The following is an 18,269-nucleotide window of genomic DNA, read 5'->3' as shown; positions in this document are numbered from 1 at the left end:
CGCATAAAGACAGGGAGAAACCGCATTTAACCGCATGAAGAGAGGGAGAAACCGCATTTAACCGGCCAACGAGGACGGGACTTTCCCTTGAGTCAAGACGACTGCGTTTGAACTCTTCAGAGCATGTGGGAGGGGCAGATAGTGGACTTATGAGGTGTGTCACTTACTATAAACACATATATCATAAGAATAGCGTGTTACATATATCCTGAGAATAGCGTGTCCCCTGGCAAAGCATCCTGCTGTTATGTCACCCTCTTAAATAAGACAATGCATTCTGAAACTGTGAAAGATCATTGATATGACAAACCTGCATTCTTAAATTGTGAAAGATAATTGATATGACAAACCTGCATTCTGAAACTGTGAAAGATCATTGATATGACAAACCTGCATTCTTAAACTGTGAAAGATCATTGATATGACAAACCTGCATTCTTAAACTGTGAAAGATCATTGATATGCCAAACCTGCATTCTGAAACTGTGAAAGATTGTTAATATGACAAGCCTGCATTGTGAAACTGTAAAAGATCATTGATATGACAAACCTGCATTCTGAAACTGTGAAAGATCATTGATATGACAAACCTGCATTCTGAAACTGTGAAAGATCTTTGATATGACAAACCTGTTTTTGTTTGTTTGATTGTTTGTTTAGCTCAGATGTAGACCTTCTAGTCATTTAGTATTCAATTCAATTACAGACCTAAACATCCCCTCCACAGAGAACTAAAGAATACGACAACATTAAAAGGTGATTCAGTTGAGTAATGAAGACCCCTAGGCAAACTCAATGACCGGTCAACACTGCCTTATCTCCGCTGGGTATACATGGAAATTCAATAATTTCCTTAATAAAACACGGTCCGGCTCAGCACTAAGGGGAGGCTGCTTTCTTGTCAACCCCTGAGTGAGCTTCTCAGCACGACAGGTAAGCAAAGCTATAAATAGCTGCCGGGTGCTTAAACACTTGGTGCACACACACACACACACACACGCACAAGAGAAGGCATGTCTGCTGTAAACAGTTCTCTATCCGGTCGTCTCCCGATCTCCGAGAGCTGAGTGTGTGAGCTCCTCTCGCCACCTTTCACTCAGGAAAACACACACACACACACACACACACAGAGGAGCACAACATCTGGGCGAGGTAGGCTGGCACGGAGAGGAAGCTCACCACTTTAAAAATGCAGAGACTGTCTGCTCCCGTAAGCGGCATAAAAACAGCAAGCAGGTTACTGAGGCATGGAGTTAACACAGCCTGCTATCTGTGACACACGTTTCAGCCGACTGTTTCATTGCTGCTCTCAAAATATCCTCCACCCTATTTCTCGGCATCTAAACTGGTATAACCTGTCAGTGACTTTAATGAAGTGAAAAGGAGGAACCCAAATATTGCTGGAATACATTGTTTAAAAGGCAACAGGAACACCCAATTATTTATGGTTCACACATTTCAGTTCAAGTCGCTCTCTCTCTCTTTCCCTCTCTCTCTCTCTTTCCCTCTCTCCCCCTCTCTCTCTCTTTCCCTCTCGCTCTCTCTCTCTCTTTCTCTCTCTCTCTTTCCCTCTCTCTCTCTTTTCCTCTCTCTCTCTCTGTTTCTCCCTGACTTAATCCTTGCTTTCTACTCATGGAAGGTATTGTGAGCCAAATACCCTTTAATATCAAGCATGAGGCCTACACCTGGATCAAAACATGTGAGAAGGTAAAAGAAAACTAACAAAGTAAATCTACACTGAATAAAAACACAGAACATTAGAACATTAACACCACTGGTGATGGTTACCTGAGTAACCAGCCCACAACCATGAAGTAAGCTTGAAGTATATCAACCTGGATTTTCACAGCAGAGCTTTTAAAATGCCACAGGCTCTAGCACAGCTGCATGGTAACGTTACAGTAATGACAGCCTTCAGTTCAATGGAGAATCTGAACTGGTGCATCCTCACTGGTAGAGAGGATGAGGGGGACGACAACACTAACGCAAGGCTAACGCAACGCTAACACATTTCCTTCCATATGATACGGGTCATATGGCATCATGAATTCCACTAAACAGGCTGAATGAAACAGGCAGTGTAGTAATGCCACTGCTCTTCATGTGTAGTCAGGCAGTATTGAAGTGCTGCACACAGCGACAGCCCTGGCTTTGATCTCTGACCTATTTTGGTCTGGGCATCATTGAGAACACGTCAACTGATGCAGGAGGGTCGCAGCAGCTGTGGCAGCATCCCCCACATGTACATGATAAACCATGCAATACATACACACACATAAACACCATGCAATACATACACACACATAAACACTATGCAATACATACACACACATAAACACCATGCAATACAACATAAACACCATGCAATACAAACACACACATAAACACAAACACACACATAAACACCATGCAATACATACACACACATTAACACCATGCAATACATACACACACATAAACACTATGCAATACAAACACACACATAAACACCATGCAATACAAACACACACATAAACACCATGCAATACATACACACATATAAACACCATGCAATACAAACACACACATAAACACCATGCAATACAACATAAACACCATGCAATACAAACACACACATAAACACCATGCAATACAACATAAACACCATGCAATACAAACACACACATAAACACAAACACACACATAAACACCATGCAATACAAACACACACACAAACACCATGCAATACAAACATGTATCTAAACAGCATGCTCTCACACAAACACATACACACATACTATGCACTGACCCATGAACCCACTGAATGCACAGGCTGTACATCTCTTTATATAGAAGAAAGAGCGACGCTGTCTCACGATTTAGAATGAATGCAATGGAACATACTGTGTTTCACTCTCAGAATGATGGAGTAATGGAGAATTAAAGAGCAGGAAATACTAAATATTTGACATTATCTGTAAAGCTTCCAGACTGCTACTCTAAAATCAGCATTAGAAGCCATGTAAGCCCCATATAGGCCAAGGACGGAGTCTTTTCACAGTCCTTCTCCCCACATCCACTTTCACTAACAGCATTATGTACCCCATGGAGACAGACTGAGCTACAGCCATGAAGATGCTTCTGATGCAACTGACAACCAGCAAAGAGCTTTTATACCCACCGCACATGCATTTCTGCAGCACACAAGTGCCTCACAGACATAGCGTACCCCAAGGCTGTCACTTCAGTAATCACAACCACAAGTTATTTTTCAGTGAGTCACTGGCACACACACACACACACACACACACACACACACACACACACACATTTCAATTAGGGTGAACAAAGCCTCTGTGGCTGACCCCTGCTTTGTTGGGGGTTTGTTTCCTTGCCGCTGCACGATTGTCCGAACGCAAAAGAGTAATTTGGCTGCAGTGCAAAGCACTGTTGACGTCTCCACTCTGTCCTCCTGCTGTGACGAGAGAAAACTCCAACAGAGAGACGCTTCCCTGATGGATCACCCATCAACAGGATTATAGGTTTTATTGGACGCACTAACCTATTCACGCCACTAAGATACTGACTTATGCCATGCACGTGCCACGTGGGTCAGGGAGGAACCGGGAGACTCACGGGATTAATCAAGGATCCATTTTTGGAGCTTGACTGACACCCTGGAGGTGTGTGTGTGTGTGTGTGTGTGTGTGTGTGAGACTCGGGTGCGTTTGCTGGCTACCATCCTCACCTTGACAAGTGGCAGCCCTTCCCACTGACTCCCTAACTCTGCTTGCGAAGATTCCGAGGGGAATGGATTTATTTAAGCTTTTCAGGCCCCGGTTCAAGCATTCTCAGCTCGGTGTTCAAGACAGCATGAAAAATGAACTAGGTCAATTAAAGATTAATTTGACTCTTTTTTACAAGACTTTACTGCTGTAGAGGTGGCAGCTGCCTGCTTAACACAGAGACACATCCAGGGTACATCATGCCTGCGCCCATGCCTGAGTCCATGGGCTGGTTTGAACTAATTAAACTGGGCTACAGAACACAGTCTACTGCCATATCCCTGTGTCACCATAGATGCCCATATTAAATCACAGTAATGCAAAATACAGGGTGCTTCCCTAACAATGTCACCTGACATTAACCTCTATGATCTCACATCAAGATTCTATGATCTCACATCAACCTCTATGACATCACATTAACCTCTATGATCTCACATCAACCTCTATGACATCACATCAACCTCTATGACCTCACATTAACCTCTATGAACACACCGGATACATTTTTACAAAACTGGTAGCTTATTGGACAGTGTACATGTCTGTCTCACTGTATCAGTGGCAATGTAAAGGAGCACACATTTATTATAATTAATAATAATAATAATAATAATAATAATAATACACTTTTAATGTCCTTGCAGGCATATAACCTATGTGACATTATAAGGAGGAACGCTAATGACATCATGACGCTCGACTAGTTTCTTCTATGTCTTGCTATCACTGTAACACATGAACAAGGAGTAGCCTAACTGCTGTGTAACAGCTGTGCCACAATTTGGCGTTACAGACGAGTGACAAAACACAAAAACACATTCATTTCAATTCAGTGCATAAACTACCTAAATGTCTTAATCCATACATCAGACACGTGATACCATGTTAGACTTGTAAGTACACAACCATGCAAAACTCACGTTACTCACCTAGAATTCCCATAACAAAAACTTTAAACCCCGTCAGCGCATTCCTATCCATAATGAACAAAAAACGGGTTCCAGGTTGCATTCAACGAGGTTTCAGCTCCGCTAGAAATGTCTGAGGCAAACCATGTTTCATCCCAATTCGCATGATATACGGCAGGAGAAGTTCTTCTGTAGTTGATTTATCTCCGTCATTTGCAGTTAGGTGTCTGAGGTGACTGAGACGACAGCGAACAACAGGAAAGGTCTTACCGAAAAGCTCCGTTAATTTCTGCCGTATGGAGAGAGCCAAGTGCGTCGCACATTTGAAGTGCTCGCTTCTGAAGGAGCGCAGCCAATGGTGACCAATCTCTTTCCTAATGTGACTTATGCGCCCCCCGTATCCAATCCTCCATCCCCGTGCGTGTTTGCCTCTCTCTCTCTCTCTCTCTCTCTCTGCGTGTGCCTGGCTGTTTGTGCATGTATGCGTGTGTGTGTGTGTGTGTGAGTGAGAGATAGAGAGAGAGAGAGAGAGTTGATCACGAATATTTACGGTAATGATCTTTTATGATTTTTAATTATTTGGGTATGTTCATTTCAGTATGCAATTGCAGAGTGACAAGAAAGAACAAGACTAATGTCAACTTTGACTGACAAAACTCCATGTTTTATTCATGACATTTGTAAGAGTGTAAGCCCATGTCAATATGGTGAAGGCTTTGCGAGAATATCAAAGCTGTAATTTGAAGCCGGCTTACAATTATAGGATTCAGAGATCTAAGTTTTAGGATCAGGTAATATTGTGGTGGCAGGGTGCATGATATCTCTGAGTACAGCCTATTGTAGTACACGTGCACGCGGCAGGGTGCATGATATATCTGAGCCATGTACAGCCTATTGTAGTACACGTGAGAGCTGAAGAGTATGATTGATATACCATTTGAGAACATTTGAGAAAGGGACATTTTCAAAAGATACCCCTTAGTTTGATCAGATATATGGCCTATTTAGTTTGTTTATTCAGTGTATTTAGTTTTTGCAATTTGTTATCAATTTGATCAGATATTTTGTTTATTCATAGATTGATTGTTTCATAGGTCATCAGGTTTAACCAAATTTTGGGTTTTTCTTAGGCTTTGGAGAAGTTTGATGAGGGAAACTAAGCCCTATTATGAACAAATGCACAATTATATTAGATGTAGCCTAGTTGAGACAACTAGAATAACCATGTGTGTGTGTGTGTGTGTGTGTGTGTGTGTATGTGTGTGTGTTTGCATCTGGCAAACAGCAACCATCTGATAATTCTACAAACTTCCATTTCATTCTTAATAATTCAAACAATACTATGCAGGTTAATTTCTCATTAGCCTGCTGTTACACATGACTGTGTCAAATGTGCACAAGCAATATACATTCTGCTTTCAGCCTGAAAATGTGTCTCACGCTTCATTGAATACAAATTTAAAAAAGCCTGCCCTACAGAATTAAAATAGAATATAAATATAATGAAAATAGAATATAATAGTTGGCCTATAGAATAAAAAAAAACATGCTCCATAGGCTACTGATAGGACTTGCATATAGGCTAACACATGATAAAGCCAAGGAAGGAAAATGATAAGCACATACACTTCATCTAAAGCTTTTACATTTGGACTCTTATCAGAGAGCCTCCATATGGAGTCATGTGATTAGGCTACAGGGAATGAGGCTCTCTGCAGTACTGACAGCCTAATTTAGACAACATAGAGTTTACTGAATTTAATTAAATGACCTAAATTCCATTAGTTTAGATGTTAGATCATTTAATTTTATGAGGGAAACAACATAGGCCTACATTAAAACAGCCCCGCAAGCCAAAAATATGCAATGCATTTACATAAACTTTGGACAGTAGCCTAAACAGCATCTAACATTACACATAATATTCTCAAAAATCTGTGAAGCAGGTTCATCATGCCATAGCCTTGTCATAGCCATGCCATAGCCTTGTGACAAAATATGGATAACACCCTGCGCTATATATAATGTTCTTTATTACCATTACAATATAGAAAGATGTGGGACGCAGAACTTTGGTTGATGTCGGGCTCCCCCTAGTGGACTTTGGTGGCAGTAGCCTACTCAGTTCGTTCGGTACTGAGGTCTGGGTAGCACTTGTTTCCTTGGGAAGAATAATATTGTTGAACCATTTTCTTAGCGGGACCTATGAGCGGGACGAAGGCTCTCTGCAGTTAGCTAGTTAACTTGTCCCAATCGATTTCCTCCTTTCGGTCCCAGATCACCATCTTTAAACAGCCATGAAGTTCCGATCAAAAATGATTGACGTGGGATGTCTTAATCACTTCACGCGTATGTTGTGACGCCTTGTTGTTTAGTATGTCATACTGTCTATGGTCGATTTATGTTTACCATTCTAACGCGATCTAGGGGAATTTGGTTACTGAAGCTAAGAAGTTAACCCTTTCAGTCTGATGAAAACTACTAACTTTGCTGGGTAGCGTTAATAATGTCTATAAACCATGTCGGTTTTAGCTGGTGTTACCTGAAGTAAAGGTAGCAACCTCGCAGAATGCCAGACAGTAGCTAGCTAGCTAGCTATAGGCACCTGTAGCCTATCTTTAGGTAAAGTTGCCAAAAGGTCATTAAACCACGGCCAAGTTAACGTGTTGGCTGGAGTGGATAGCGATGCTCTTGTAGTTTGGCCCTGGGCATTCCCTAAAATGCTGCATTGTATTTCAAGAAAATTCAACCGTATGGTTTTACATACATTGTGTTTTGTTTTGCTCATCAGGTGTTGTGAACACGATTGCTAAACTGAACAAGACCTGCGTCCTGCGACTCACTCCTGATAACCTCTACTTTGTGCTCTCCGGGAAGGTGTCCAACGGCGGGGTTAGCATGTGGTGCGAGTTATTACAAGTGGGTATATAAACAGCTACAAGTTCCATTCTTTGAGGTGTGTATATATGTATCAAACACCTCATAAGCACAGACTCCTCATATAGCATGTCTGTTTAATGTGTTAACCTGTGCTGGCAATGCAGAGCTATTTGGCTTAATGAACACATCCGTTGTGCTCACTAACTGCATGTTTGAATTCCCTGTGCTTTCTTTGAGGAGCTTCAGTATATGTGTCTGCTTCAGATAAAGCACCTTATGATCACAGGTTCCTTTTATAACATGGCTAAATTAACACATCCATTGCTCTCTCAAAATAACACCTGCTTATGGTTACTCTTGACAGGTGAACTTCTTTGATGAATATCAGATAGAGGGTGTATCACCAGATGCCAATGAGATATGTCTGGAGTTGGCTCCAGAGAACATATCGAGAGCTCTGAAGACAGCCCAAAACGCCAAGTCCATCAAAATCAAACTAACCAAGAAACACTGCCCCTGTCTCACTCTTGCCGCAGACCTGGTAAGTTGCATCATTCCCTTCTACTAAAATTTAGCATGTCAGACAAACCTGTCAGTTGAGACTGAAGTCATTAGGTGACATTTACACCTTGTAAGTTAAAGGTGCTCTAAGCCAGGGGTCCCCAACCTTTTATGTACCATGGACCGGTTTGATTCCTATTTTTTTTTCACGGACCGGCGGGGGGGGGGGGGGGGGGGTTCGGGGGTTCCATGTTCCATATGTGTTGTGCATGCATTAGGCCCTACTTGAAAAGAACTAGCTTTAGTTATGTATGAACAGTGAAGGTAACGATCTCTTGTGAAAAACGTGACCCACTCATTGGTTTGCCGTGGATCTTTGGAGGATGGGAAGTAACGCTCAAACTCATTTGAAAGCGCAACAAGGTGATCGCGCACCAGCTGCGAGAGAAAGGGCCCTGCCTAAGTCTCTCCCAAAACCCCCAATACTGTTTGGAACTTATCTGGTCCACTCGTCGTCCCCACAAATCAAGCTTGGCTTTAAATGCAGCGACTTTATCTGCCAGTTTAAAGACAGTCGTCATTCTCCCCTGGAGTGACAGGTTAAGGTCATTAAGCAACCCGAATATGTCACACAGGTAAGCGAGTTTTGACACCCAGTCCTCATCACTAAAATGTGCAGCTAACGGTGACTTTTTTTCTGTAAGAAATCTCTGCAGCGGCTCTCGCAACTCAAACACTCTGGCCAGTGACCTGCTAAAGATGCTTGTTTTTTGTTGCTGTTTTTGTTCGCCAAGAACTGATCAAGTGAAGTGAGCTGACCTGAGGCTGCGCAGCGCTGAATGCAATATGTAAAAGTGTTGAAGGCGGGACGGACAGAAAGAAAATAGACCTTGCAAAATGCAAACATGCGTGCAATCAAACAACTGCATATAGGCCTATGCCATGTAAAAACGTGACATTATTGCGAATTAAATTAAGTTTAGTTTGCATGCATTTTTTTAAACTCATGTCGTAGGCTACGGCCCGGTTAGGAATGTCCTGCGGCCCGGTACCGGGCCGCGGCCCGGTGGTTGGGGACCGCTGCTCTAAGCAATGCCACGCATTTCTTAGGCTAAAACATTTTATGTCACTTACTACAAACATCACCTAACCCAGTGTTTTTCAACCTATTTTGTGTATAATGTGCAACAAATTCTTTGATGCAACAGTTGCTTTTCTGGACCAGTGAGTGACATTTGGGTAATTTTCTGCGGCACACCTGATGATCTCTCACGGCACACTAGTGTGCCCCGGCACAGTGGTTGAAAAACACTGACCTAACCAACCGCTAGCTGTCTGTGTCCTGAATACACTGTAAAAAAATGTGATGTCTGTGGACAGCACAGGCTCCAAAAACAGCAACAAAAACAGCAACAAAAACAACCCAGGCAAACCTAGCCCATAAAAACATAACAAACTGTTCCAGCAAATCACAGACGAGATGCGCGTTTAGGAGAGTTTCAATTGCACAGGAGCAGCAAGGGGGAGGAAGTAGCGAGCTAGCTCACTGTTTTGTTTGAAAGTCAACAGAAGTGACGTTACCCAGCATCGCTTAGAGCACCTTTAACCTGTTTGATGAATATCAGATGGAGGGATGTATTGCTGCACTAACATGCCCTTGTCACACTGCACCTTGATTGTTCCCTGTTTTAAGTGGCTTTGGATAAAACTGCCAGCTAAGTGTTTAAGTGTAAATGTAAGTATATGCACTTCATTTGTGTCCCTCCACCAAAGCCCTCGTTGTCCAGTGTGAGTCGTGTTGTCACGCACGATATCCCAGTGGATGTCATACCCCGACGTATGTGGCACGACTTCAAAGAACCCAGCATGCCAGACTTTGACGTGAGTGGCAACATTGTGAAAATATTCACAACTAACATGTTTTAGTGCAAAACTAATTTTGCAACTCTATATGTCTGTAAAAAATGACATGTCCATACTATACTGTTTTGTAGGTCAGCATATATTTGCCTCCTCTCAAAATAATGAAGAATGTTGTGGACAGGATGAAGAACCTGTCCAACTATTTGGTGAGTGAAATGTAGACACAATATCTTTATTACATAAGCACCACTGCCATGCAAGGAGTGGGCTCATTGGCCTTTACGTCACTATATTGTTTAGCCTTTACGTCACTATATTGTTACGTCACTATATTGTTTGGCCTTTGACTTCTGTACATTTTGTCGCTGTACTTTCTCTGTAAGAGACAGAGGAATGAAAGAGACATACGGAGGCATTGAAACAAATAAACGCAGATGATCTATTTGGACAGTGTTTGGAAAATATGTCCAATTCCTTTTCTTATTTCATTTCATTTATTTATGTACAAGGACAACTCACATTAATCAACATTACTTTATTTATGTATAAGGACAACTCAGATTAGTCAACATTACTGTCAGTGTAGCAGTGTTAGCCAGCTGGCTAATTTTCAACTGCAGTCCTTTGGCAGGATGTTATAATAAACATCAACCGACTTGGCCAGTTGTTCTTAAATGGCAAGTTATATCTTTCTTATTACAAGCTTTTGAATACAAACAGTAGAATGCCGGGGCATGGACTCCTCCTGTTTTTTTGTTTGTTTTTTAAATATAAAAATAATTTCTCTGTCATTTGTTTCTTGCCTGTGTTTAATGTTTGCTATGCTTTGAAACACTTGAATAATTGTGCTTGATTCGCAGGTCATTGAAGCAAACCTCAGTGGCGAGATGAATCTGAAGATTGAGACTGACTTGGTGTCCGTGACGACGCACTTCAAAGACCTTGGGAACCCACCGTGGGGTATGACATACCAAAGATTCTATAGTTAACTTTATCATATCAACCATCTCTGGTATGACCAAAGATTCTATAGTTAACTTTATCATATCAACCATCTCTGGTATGACCAAAGATTCGATAGTTAACTTTATCATATCAACCATCTCTGGTATGACCAAAGATTCTATAGTTAACTTTATCATATCAACCATCTCTGGTATGACCAAAGATTCTATAGTTAACTTCATCATATCAACCATCTCTGGTATGACCAAAGATTCGATAGTTAACTTTATCATATCAACCATCTCTGGTATGACCAAAGATTCTATAGTTAACTTTATCATATCAACCATCTCTGGTATGACCAAAGATTCGATAGTTAACTTTATCATATCAACCATCTCTGGTATGACCAAAGATTCGATAGTTAACTTTATCATATCAACCATCTCTGGTATGACCAAAGATTCGATAGTTAACTTTATCATATCAACCATCTCTGGTATGACCAAAGATTCGATAGTTAACTTTATCATATCAACCATCTCTGGTATGACCAAAGATTCGATAGTTAACTTTATCATATCAACCATCTCTGGTATGACCAAAGATTCGATAGTTAACTTTATCATATCAACCATCTCTGGTATGACCAAAGATTCGATAGTTAACTTTATCATATCAACCATCTCTGGTATGACCAAAGATTCTATAGTTAACTTTATCATATCAACCATCTCTGGTATGACCAAAGATTCGATAGTTAACTTTATCATATCAACCATCTCTGGTATGACCAAAGATTCGATAGTTAACTTTATCATATCAACCATCTCTGGTATGACCAAAGATTCGATAGTTAACTTTATCATATCAACCATCTCTGGTATGACCAAAGATTCGATAGTTAACTTTATCATATCAACCATCTCTGGTATGACCAAAGATTCGATAGTTAACTTTATCATATCAACCATCTCTGGTATGACCAAAGATTCGATAGTTAACTTTATCATATCAACCATCTCTGGTATGACCAAAGATTCGATAGTTAACTTTATCATATCAACCATCTCTGGTATGACCAAAGATTCGATAGTTAACTTTATCATATCAACCATCTCTGGTATGACCAAAGATTCTATAGTTAACTTTATCATATCAACCATCTCTGGTATGACCAAAGATTCGATAGTTAACTTTATCATATCAACCATCTCTGGTATGACCAAAGATTCTATAGTTAACTTTATCATATCAACCATCTCTGGTATGACCAAAGATTCGATAGTTAACTTTACCAACCGTCTCTGGTATGACCACCGTGGGGTATGACCAAAGATTCGATAGTTAACTTTACCAACCGTCTCTGGTATGACCATGACATATCATATTACAGAATTATCATGACATTAGGAGAGGTACAGTTCCATTGCACAGCAAATACATTATGGGACTTGATGTAAACGGTGGGCAAAGCGCCAACTTCATGAGTAGTGTCTCATGCATGAACTAAAGCTATATCGGGGTAATGTAGAAACTATTAGCTATAGCGGGAAGTGTAGAAACTATTAGCTATAGCGGGATAATGTAGAAACTATTAGCTATAGCGGGGCAGTGTAGAAACTATTAGCTATAGCGGGATAATGTAGAAATTATTAGCTATAGCGGGGTTATGTAGAAACTATTAGCTATAGCGGGGCAGTGTAGAAACTATTAGCTATAGCGTGGGAGTGTTGAAATTATTAGATATTGCGTGGCAGTGTAGAAAGTATCAGCTGACCCAGCAGTGTTTGTGATTAGGTATTAAATTAGTGCTGGTGTGGAGCAGGTGTAGAGGATGTGCAGTTCACTGAGCATGTTCACCTGAACCACACACACACACACACACACACACACACATGAAAACACAGCACTGAGCATGTTCACCTGAACCACACACACACACACACACACACACACACACATGAAAACACAACACTGAGCATGTTCAACTGAACCACACACACACACACACACACACATGAAAACACAGCACTGAGCATGTTCACCTGAACCACACACACACACACACACACACACACACACATGAAAACACAGCACTGAGCATGTTCTCCTGAACCACACACACGAAAACACAACACTGAGCATGTTCACCTGAACCACACACACACACACACACACACACACATGAAAACACAGCACTGAGCATGTTCACCTGAACCACACACACACACACACACATGAAAACACAACACTGAGCATGTTTACCTGAACCACACACACACACACACACACACACACAAAAACACAGCACTGAGCATGTTTCCGTGAACCACATACACACACAGGAAAACCTAGCACTGAGGATGTTCACTTGAACCACACACACACACACACACACACACACACTCATGAAAACACAACACTGAGCATGCTTACTTGAACCACACACACACACACGAAAACACAGCACTGAGCATGTTCACTTGAACCACACACACACACACACACACACACACATGAAAACACAGCACTGAGCAATGAGCATGCTTGCTTGAACCACACACACACACACACATAAACATAAAAATACAGCACTGAGCATGTTCACTTGAACCACACACACACACGTAAACACAGCACTAAGGGATGTTCACCTGAAACACACACACACACACACACACGAAAACACAGCACTGAGCATGTTCACTTGAACCAGACACACACACACACACACACTCATGAAAACACAACACTGAGCATGCTTACTTGAACCACACACACACGAAAACACAGCACTGAGCATGCATACTTGAACCACACACACACGAAAACACAGCACTGAGCATGCATACTTGAACCACACACACAAACACAAACACACACACACACACACTAGGGTGGTTCACAATATAATGGTATAAGTAAAAGTTTTCCAAATTTTGCCAGATCGCATTTTGCCTTGTTCCTATTGACATTTCGAACATCTGTACCAAAAATTGAGCCAATAGGACGCCAGTAAAGGGCGGCAAACTTTTTCACAATTGCTCAACCTAAGAATGCATAACTTTCGCAGGAACCAGAAACTTCAACAAAATAAAAGATAAGTATGGTCATTAATAATCTCTCCCTGTACTTATACTAAATGAGTAAGAACATTAGAACAGTTCAAACACTATTCGCTGTATGATGACTTAGTTCTTTTTGATACTTTTCTCTGTGTCCTTGCACAACACGGAGCAAAAATTGCTTTTGGTCTTCGTTTCGCACAGATTGTTGACAGCATTTAATAAGGGCAATGCCTCTCTCTGCGCTGTCGTTGATGACCTTCAAGGAATTAACTTTTTGACGCAGTTTCTCATCTGTGAGAATGGACCTCACATCATCAGGGTTACTTTTGCCATCCATTTGGCCTTCAGTAAGAACCTCAAAGAAGTGGATTGAGCAGCGAGTGACGAGGCTAGAGATGGTAGTACTGCTCTTGTGGAAGAAAGACTTGGCATCAAGTCTTTGAGCATCTTCCCAGGGCGTCTTTCAAGATTTCTCAGCATTGTCTCTTTTTCTTCAGCATCAACACAACACCAACAACATGTTACATTTATTTAGCGCTTTTCTCAACACTCAAAGCGCTTCACAGGGAAGGGGGGACCTCACTAATGGTAGTGAGCTGAGCATCAAAAAATGCCAGGGCGAAGTTCTTCTGACGGGTACCACAAATGTCGTCCAATGCTCTTCAATGCAGCATCCGCAATGGTTTTATCCGCATACCAATACATCATGTATTGTGTGTGTGTCAATATTGTGAAAAAGTGTGCCACCCCTAAATGTGCAGCAATTGACTCCATTTTTGGTGCAGATGCTTACAATGCCAATTGGAACAAGACAACACGCGATCTGGCAAAATTTGGTGAAAATTAATTTTGTGAACCACCCTAACACACACATAAACATAAAAACACAGCACTGAGCATGTTCACTTGAACCACACACACACACACACACACACAAACGTAAACACAGCACTAAGGGATGTTCACCTGAAACACACACACACACACACACGAAAACACAGCACTGAGCATGTTCACTTGAACCACACACACACACACACGTAAACACAGCACTGAGGATGTTCACCTGAAACACACACACACAAACACACACACACAAAAACACAGCACTGAGCATGTTCACCTGAACCACACACACACACACACTCATGAAAACACAGCACTGAGCATGCTTACTTGAACCACACACACACACACACACAAACATGAAAACACAGCACTGAGCATGTTCACCTGAACCACGCACACACACACGCACACACACACACACACACACACACATGAAAACACAGCACTGAGCGTGTTCACCCCAACCTCATGCTGTTCCCCTCTTGCGTGTGGTGCAACGTCTCCTCCTGCAGGGGACGATGCGTCGCAGAGCCGGAGCTGTGACGTGGAGGTCATGGCACACACACACACACACACACACACACACACACACACACACACACACACACACGAAAACCTCCTGTCTCCTCCTGCAGGTGACGACGCGTCGCAGAGCCGGAGCCGTGACGTGGAGGCCATGGCACACACTCGCGTGGACATCAGGAAGCTGCAGCAGTTCCTCGCGGGCCAGCAGGTCAACCCCAGCAAAGCCATGTGCAGTGAGTGCTGACTTTTGAACGCACACATTTGAGCATGCTTTTGCTGTACTGCATATACATTCATTATATATATTCATTATTCATGACAAGGCAAAGGTAGATCACCTAAACATTCCTTCAATAGCCTTAAATATGGCTTTTATTCTGTAAAGGTGCAATTAGGTGTCATGTCAGCAGGAACTATCATAAAAACACCAATTACCGCCCCTTTCGTTTGAAAATTCTAAAACAACAATGTTTTTTAATACCTGGGGCTTTTACTACCTGAAATATCCAATTTTTTTTTACAGCTATTTTTTTTGTCAAATGTCATTTTTGGCACATAGCTAGGGCTGGGAAAACGCGTCAACGTAATCGGTGACGTCGACGCAAAATATGCGCGTCGATTCAGACCCCTTCAGTCGATTCAGGCCCCTTCATCGTGACCATGCTGCGCAAATTTGTTCAAAACTGCTGCATTAAAGTTAACTCTGCTAAGGTCTTATCACAATATAGTACATTGAGGAGACTAAACTAAGTTAAGCAATCAAGCAGTATCTCAAAGCTAGCGTTAGAATGTTGTTTGGATTTCGAGTTTAGCATGCTTACTTACAGCTGCTTGTCAATTTCGTTACTCATGCAGAGCTCATTTTATTGACTCTGACACTGAATGTTTGCAAAATCCGGATGTAAATGGAAAAGTGTTTTCCAAGACTCAAAAGTGCTTGTCCCAAGGAGAAGTACGAACCGTTATTTGAACTAACTACGTTATGAATTGCATCCACACATCAGCAGCCTTTTAACTGTGTTAATGTTACAATTGCAAGGGTTCCCTCACAGACATCTTAAATTGACAGGCACTCAATTAGACCTACAGTATACACTACTGAATGCTACCTCTGACTAAGAATGCATTACTTTGCACTTGTATAGTCTTTTATTTTGGAATTTTAAGAGCAATAAACATATATTGCAATGTTAAGGAATTCATGTTTTTTCATTCAGATATGTAAATCAACATGTATAAATTGCTATTAGTCAATTAATGGGGAGATAATCTAATCGAAATCGAATCGGATTGAAAAAATGAATCGTTAGATTAATCGATGCATCAAAAAAATAATCGCTAGATTAATCGTTTAAAAATAATCGTTTATCCCAGCCCTAGACATAGCTCATTTAGATACACTTATGGTGTGGGTGGTTGCATTTCTTTAGGAATCCGCCGTCTTGGTTTGTATAGAAATGAGTATTAAGTGACACATACACGTAGGAGGGCGGACATAGAGGATGGGCGGTAATAGGTGACGTTCCGATAGTTCTTTTAGTTATGCAACAATGAGAACCTCTTCTGTTCTCTTCTGCTCCTCCTTCAACAGACATCGTTCACAAGCGAATTGTGCACTTGATCTTGCTACACGAGGACGTATCCCTGCAGTACTTCATCCCTGCCGTGGCATGAGCTGGCATCTGGTGGGCTCTCCTCATCCCTGCCGTGGCATGAGTGGGCATCTGGTGTGGTCTCTTTTGTAGTGTACAGACCCTGGTGTCCTGGAGAGGAGCCATTTCAGAGTGGGCGCAAGATGACTAGAGTCTCGGCAGTGATGTACTGCATTCTCTGATCTTTAATGAGGCAGGAAGTTAGATTTATTGTTTACAAGCTTGCTGCTCTCAAGTGGATGCTGCTGATTTCTTTGCATCATTGCCATTGTTTAATTGCATCAAGTGTGATACTTGGGTGGAGTTCAATACTACAGTGTAGATAGCTTATTGTAACTATGTGAGTTTGATGCTTTGAATAACAAGTTGATGCTATAAGATGCCCTGTTTATAAATATTTATTTATTTCCTTTTCTAAATATTCCAAAATAAGATTGTTGTGCTTTCTATAAAGAGTGTTTTGTTGACTTTCAATTCTGAATTATCAATATCAAAAAATAAAATAAAAAAGTGGCAGCAATGTAGAAGCTTCGTAATGTCTTGCATAATTGTGGATGACGTTCAAAACTATATAAAAAGCCAGTCAAGTATAGCAGTGGAAGAGGGGAGAGAAGAAACAAGGATTTCTGTAACTGACTGTAGCAATCAATTGTAATTACCCACTGCTTTCGGACCGACCGGGAAGAGTAGGTGATTGTCTTGTATTTATATCGCAATGTTTATAGTGGTGCTTTTAGTAAGGGTGCGTAAGTTACCGAGTAGCAAAACTACCTAACAAGCTGTTAGTAATGTAAAAAGGTATTTTGTTTGATGTGTATTTGTTAGGGCTGTCAAAATAACTGATTAATTTTGATTAATTAATTTGAGAAAAAATAACTGATTAAAAAAAATAACGCAGATTAATCAATTCTGTATGACCTTTGACCCCGAGCCGTTCTAGTTAGTAACCATTACTGTAAAATGAAGGAGAGAGAAGAAAATGTGCTGCCTAGTAGGGCTGCACGATATATCTAAAATCTATCGTTATCGCGATATCAACGCTTGCGATGGACATACCGCAAAGATTGCTTAATTTTCGATACATTTTGATACATTTTCTGTGCCGCGCGTATTCCATACAGTCTATGGTGTATTCACATTCTGAATGTCAACATATTTTACCAAACCGATGCTGTCATGCAGCCCTAGAAGCCCGTCCCCCACCAGTTTAGGTGTGTGGTGTTTTTTTAGGTGTTGAGTCGTGATGGCTGAAGATAGTGAGTCAAGCGAGGTAGGCTACACTTAGGTGAAGAGGAATTGGTGACTAAA

At 41.3% G+C, this 18,269-nt stretch overlaps 2 protein-coding genes across 2 annotated transcripts in view; one reads left to right on the top strand and one right to left on the bottom strand.

The window, feature by feature from the left end:
- The window catches only part of LOC143131586 (receptor activity-modifying protein 3), a 31,341-nt gene extending 26,261 nt beyond the window's left edge, over positions 1 to 5,080 (bottom strand). The window contains exon 1 of the mRNA XM_076291224.1: positions 4,697 to 5,080. Coding sequence (XP_076147339.1) covers positions 4,697 to 4,778 — 82 coding nt within the window. The 5' untranslated portion in view covers positions 4,779 to 5,080. The remainder of the gene's footprint in view (positions 1 to 4,696) is intronic.
- A 1,796-nt stretch (positions 5,081 to 6,876) lies between these two features.
- Positions 6,877 to 17,504, top strand: hus1 (HUS1 checkpoint clamp component). The gene is made up of 8 exons (XM_076290144.1): positions 6,877 to 7,024; positions 7,467 to 7,594; positions 7,920 to 8,096; positions 9,830 to 9,937; positions 10,051 to 10,125; positions 10,780 to 10,879; positions 15,420 to 15,542; positions 16,901 to 17,504. Exons 1-8 carry the CDS (start codon positions 6,973 to 6,975, stop codon positions 16,981 to 16,983), a joined length of 846 nt encoding a protein of 281 aa, XP_076146259.1. The 5' UTR covers positions 6,877 to 6,972; the 3' UTR covers positions 16,984 to 17,504.
- The last annotated feature ends 765 nt before the right edge of the window (positions 17,505 to 18,269 follow it).

This window comes from Alosa pseudoharengus, unplaced genomic scaffold (assembly GCF_046254945.1).
Source record: "Alosa pseudoharengus isolate Yale_2024_CS ecotype anadromous, Long Island Sound unplaced genomic scaffold, YU_APseudo_1.1 YU_APseudo_1.1_scf_18, whole genome shotgun sequence".
In the NCBI taxonomy this organism is placed as follows: Eukaryota; Metazoa; Chordata; class Actinopteri; order Clupeiformes; family Clupeidae; genus Alosa; species Alosa pseudoharengus.
Note: the sequence above shows the minus strand (reverse complement) of the source record. Positions and strands in the feature narration are given on the sequence as shown.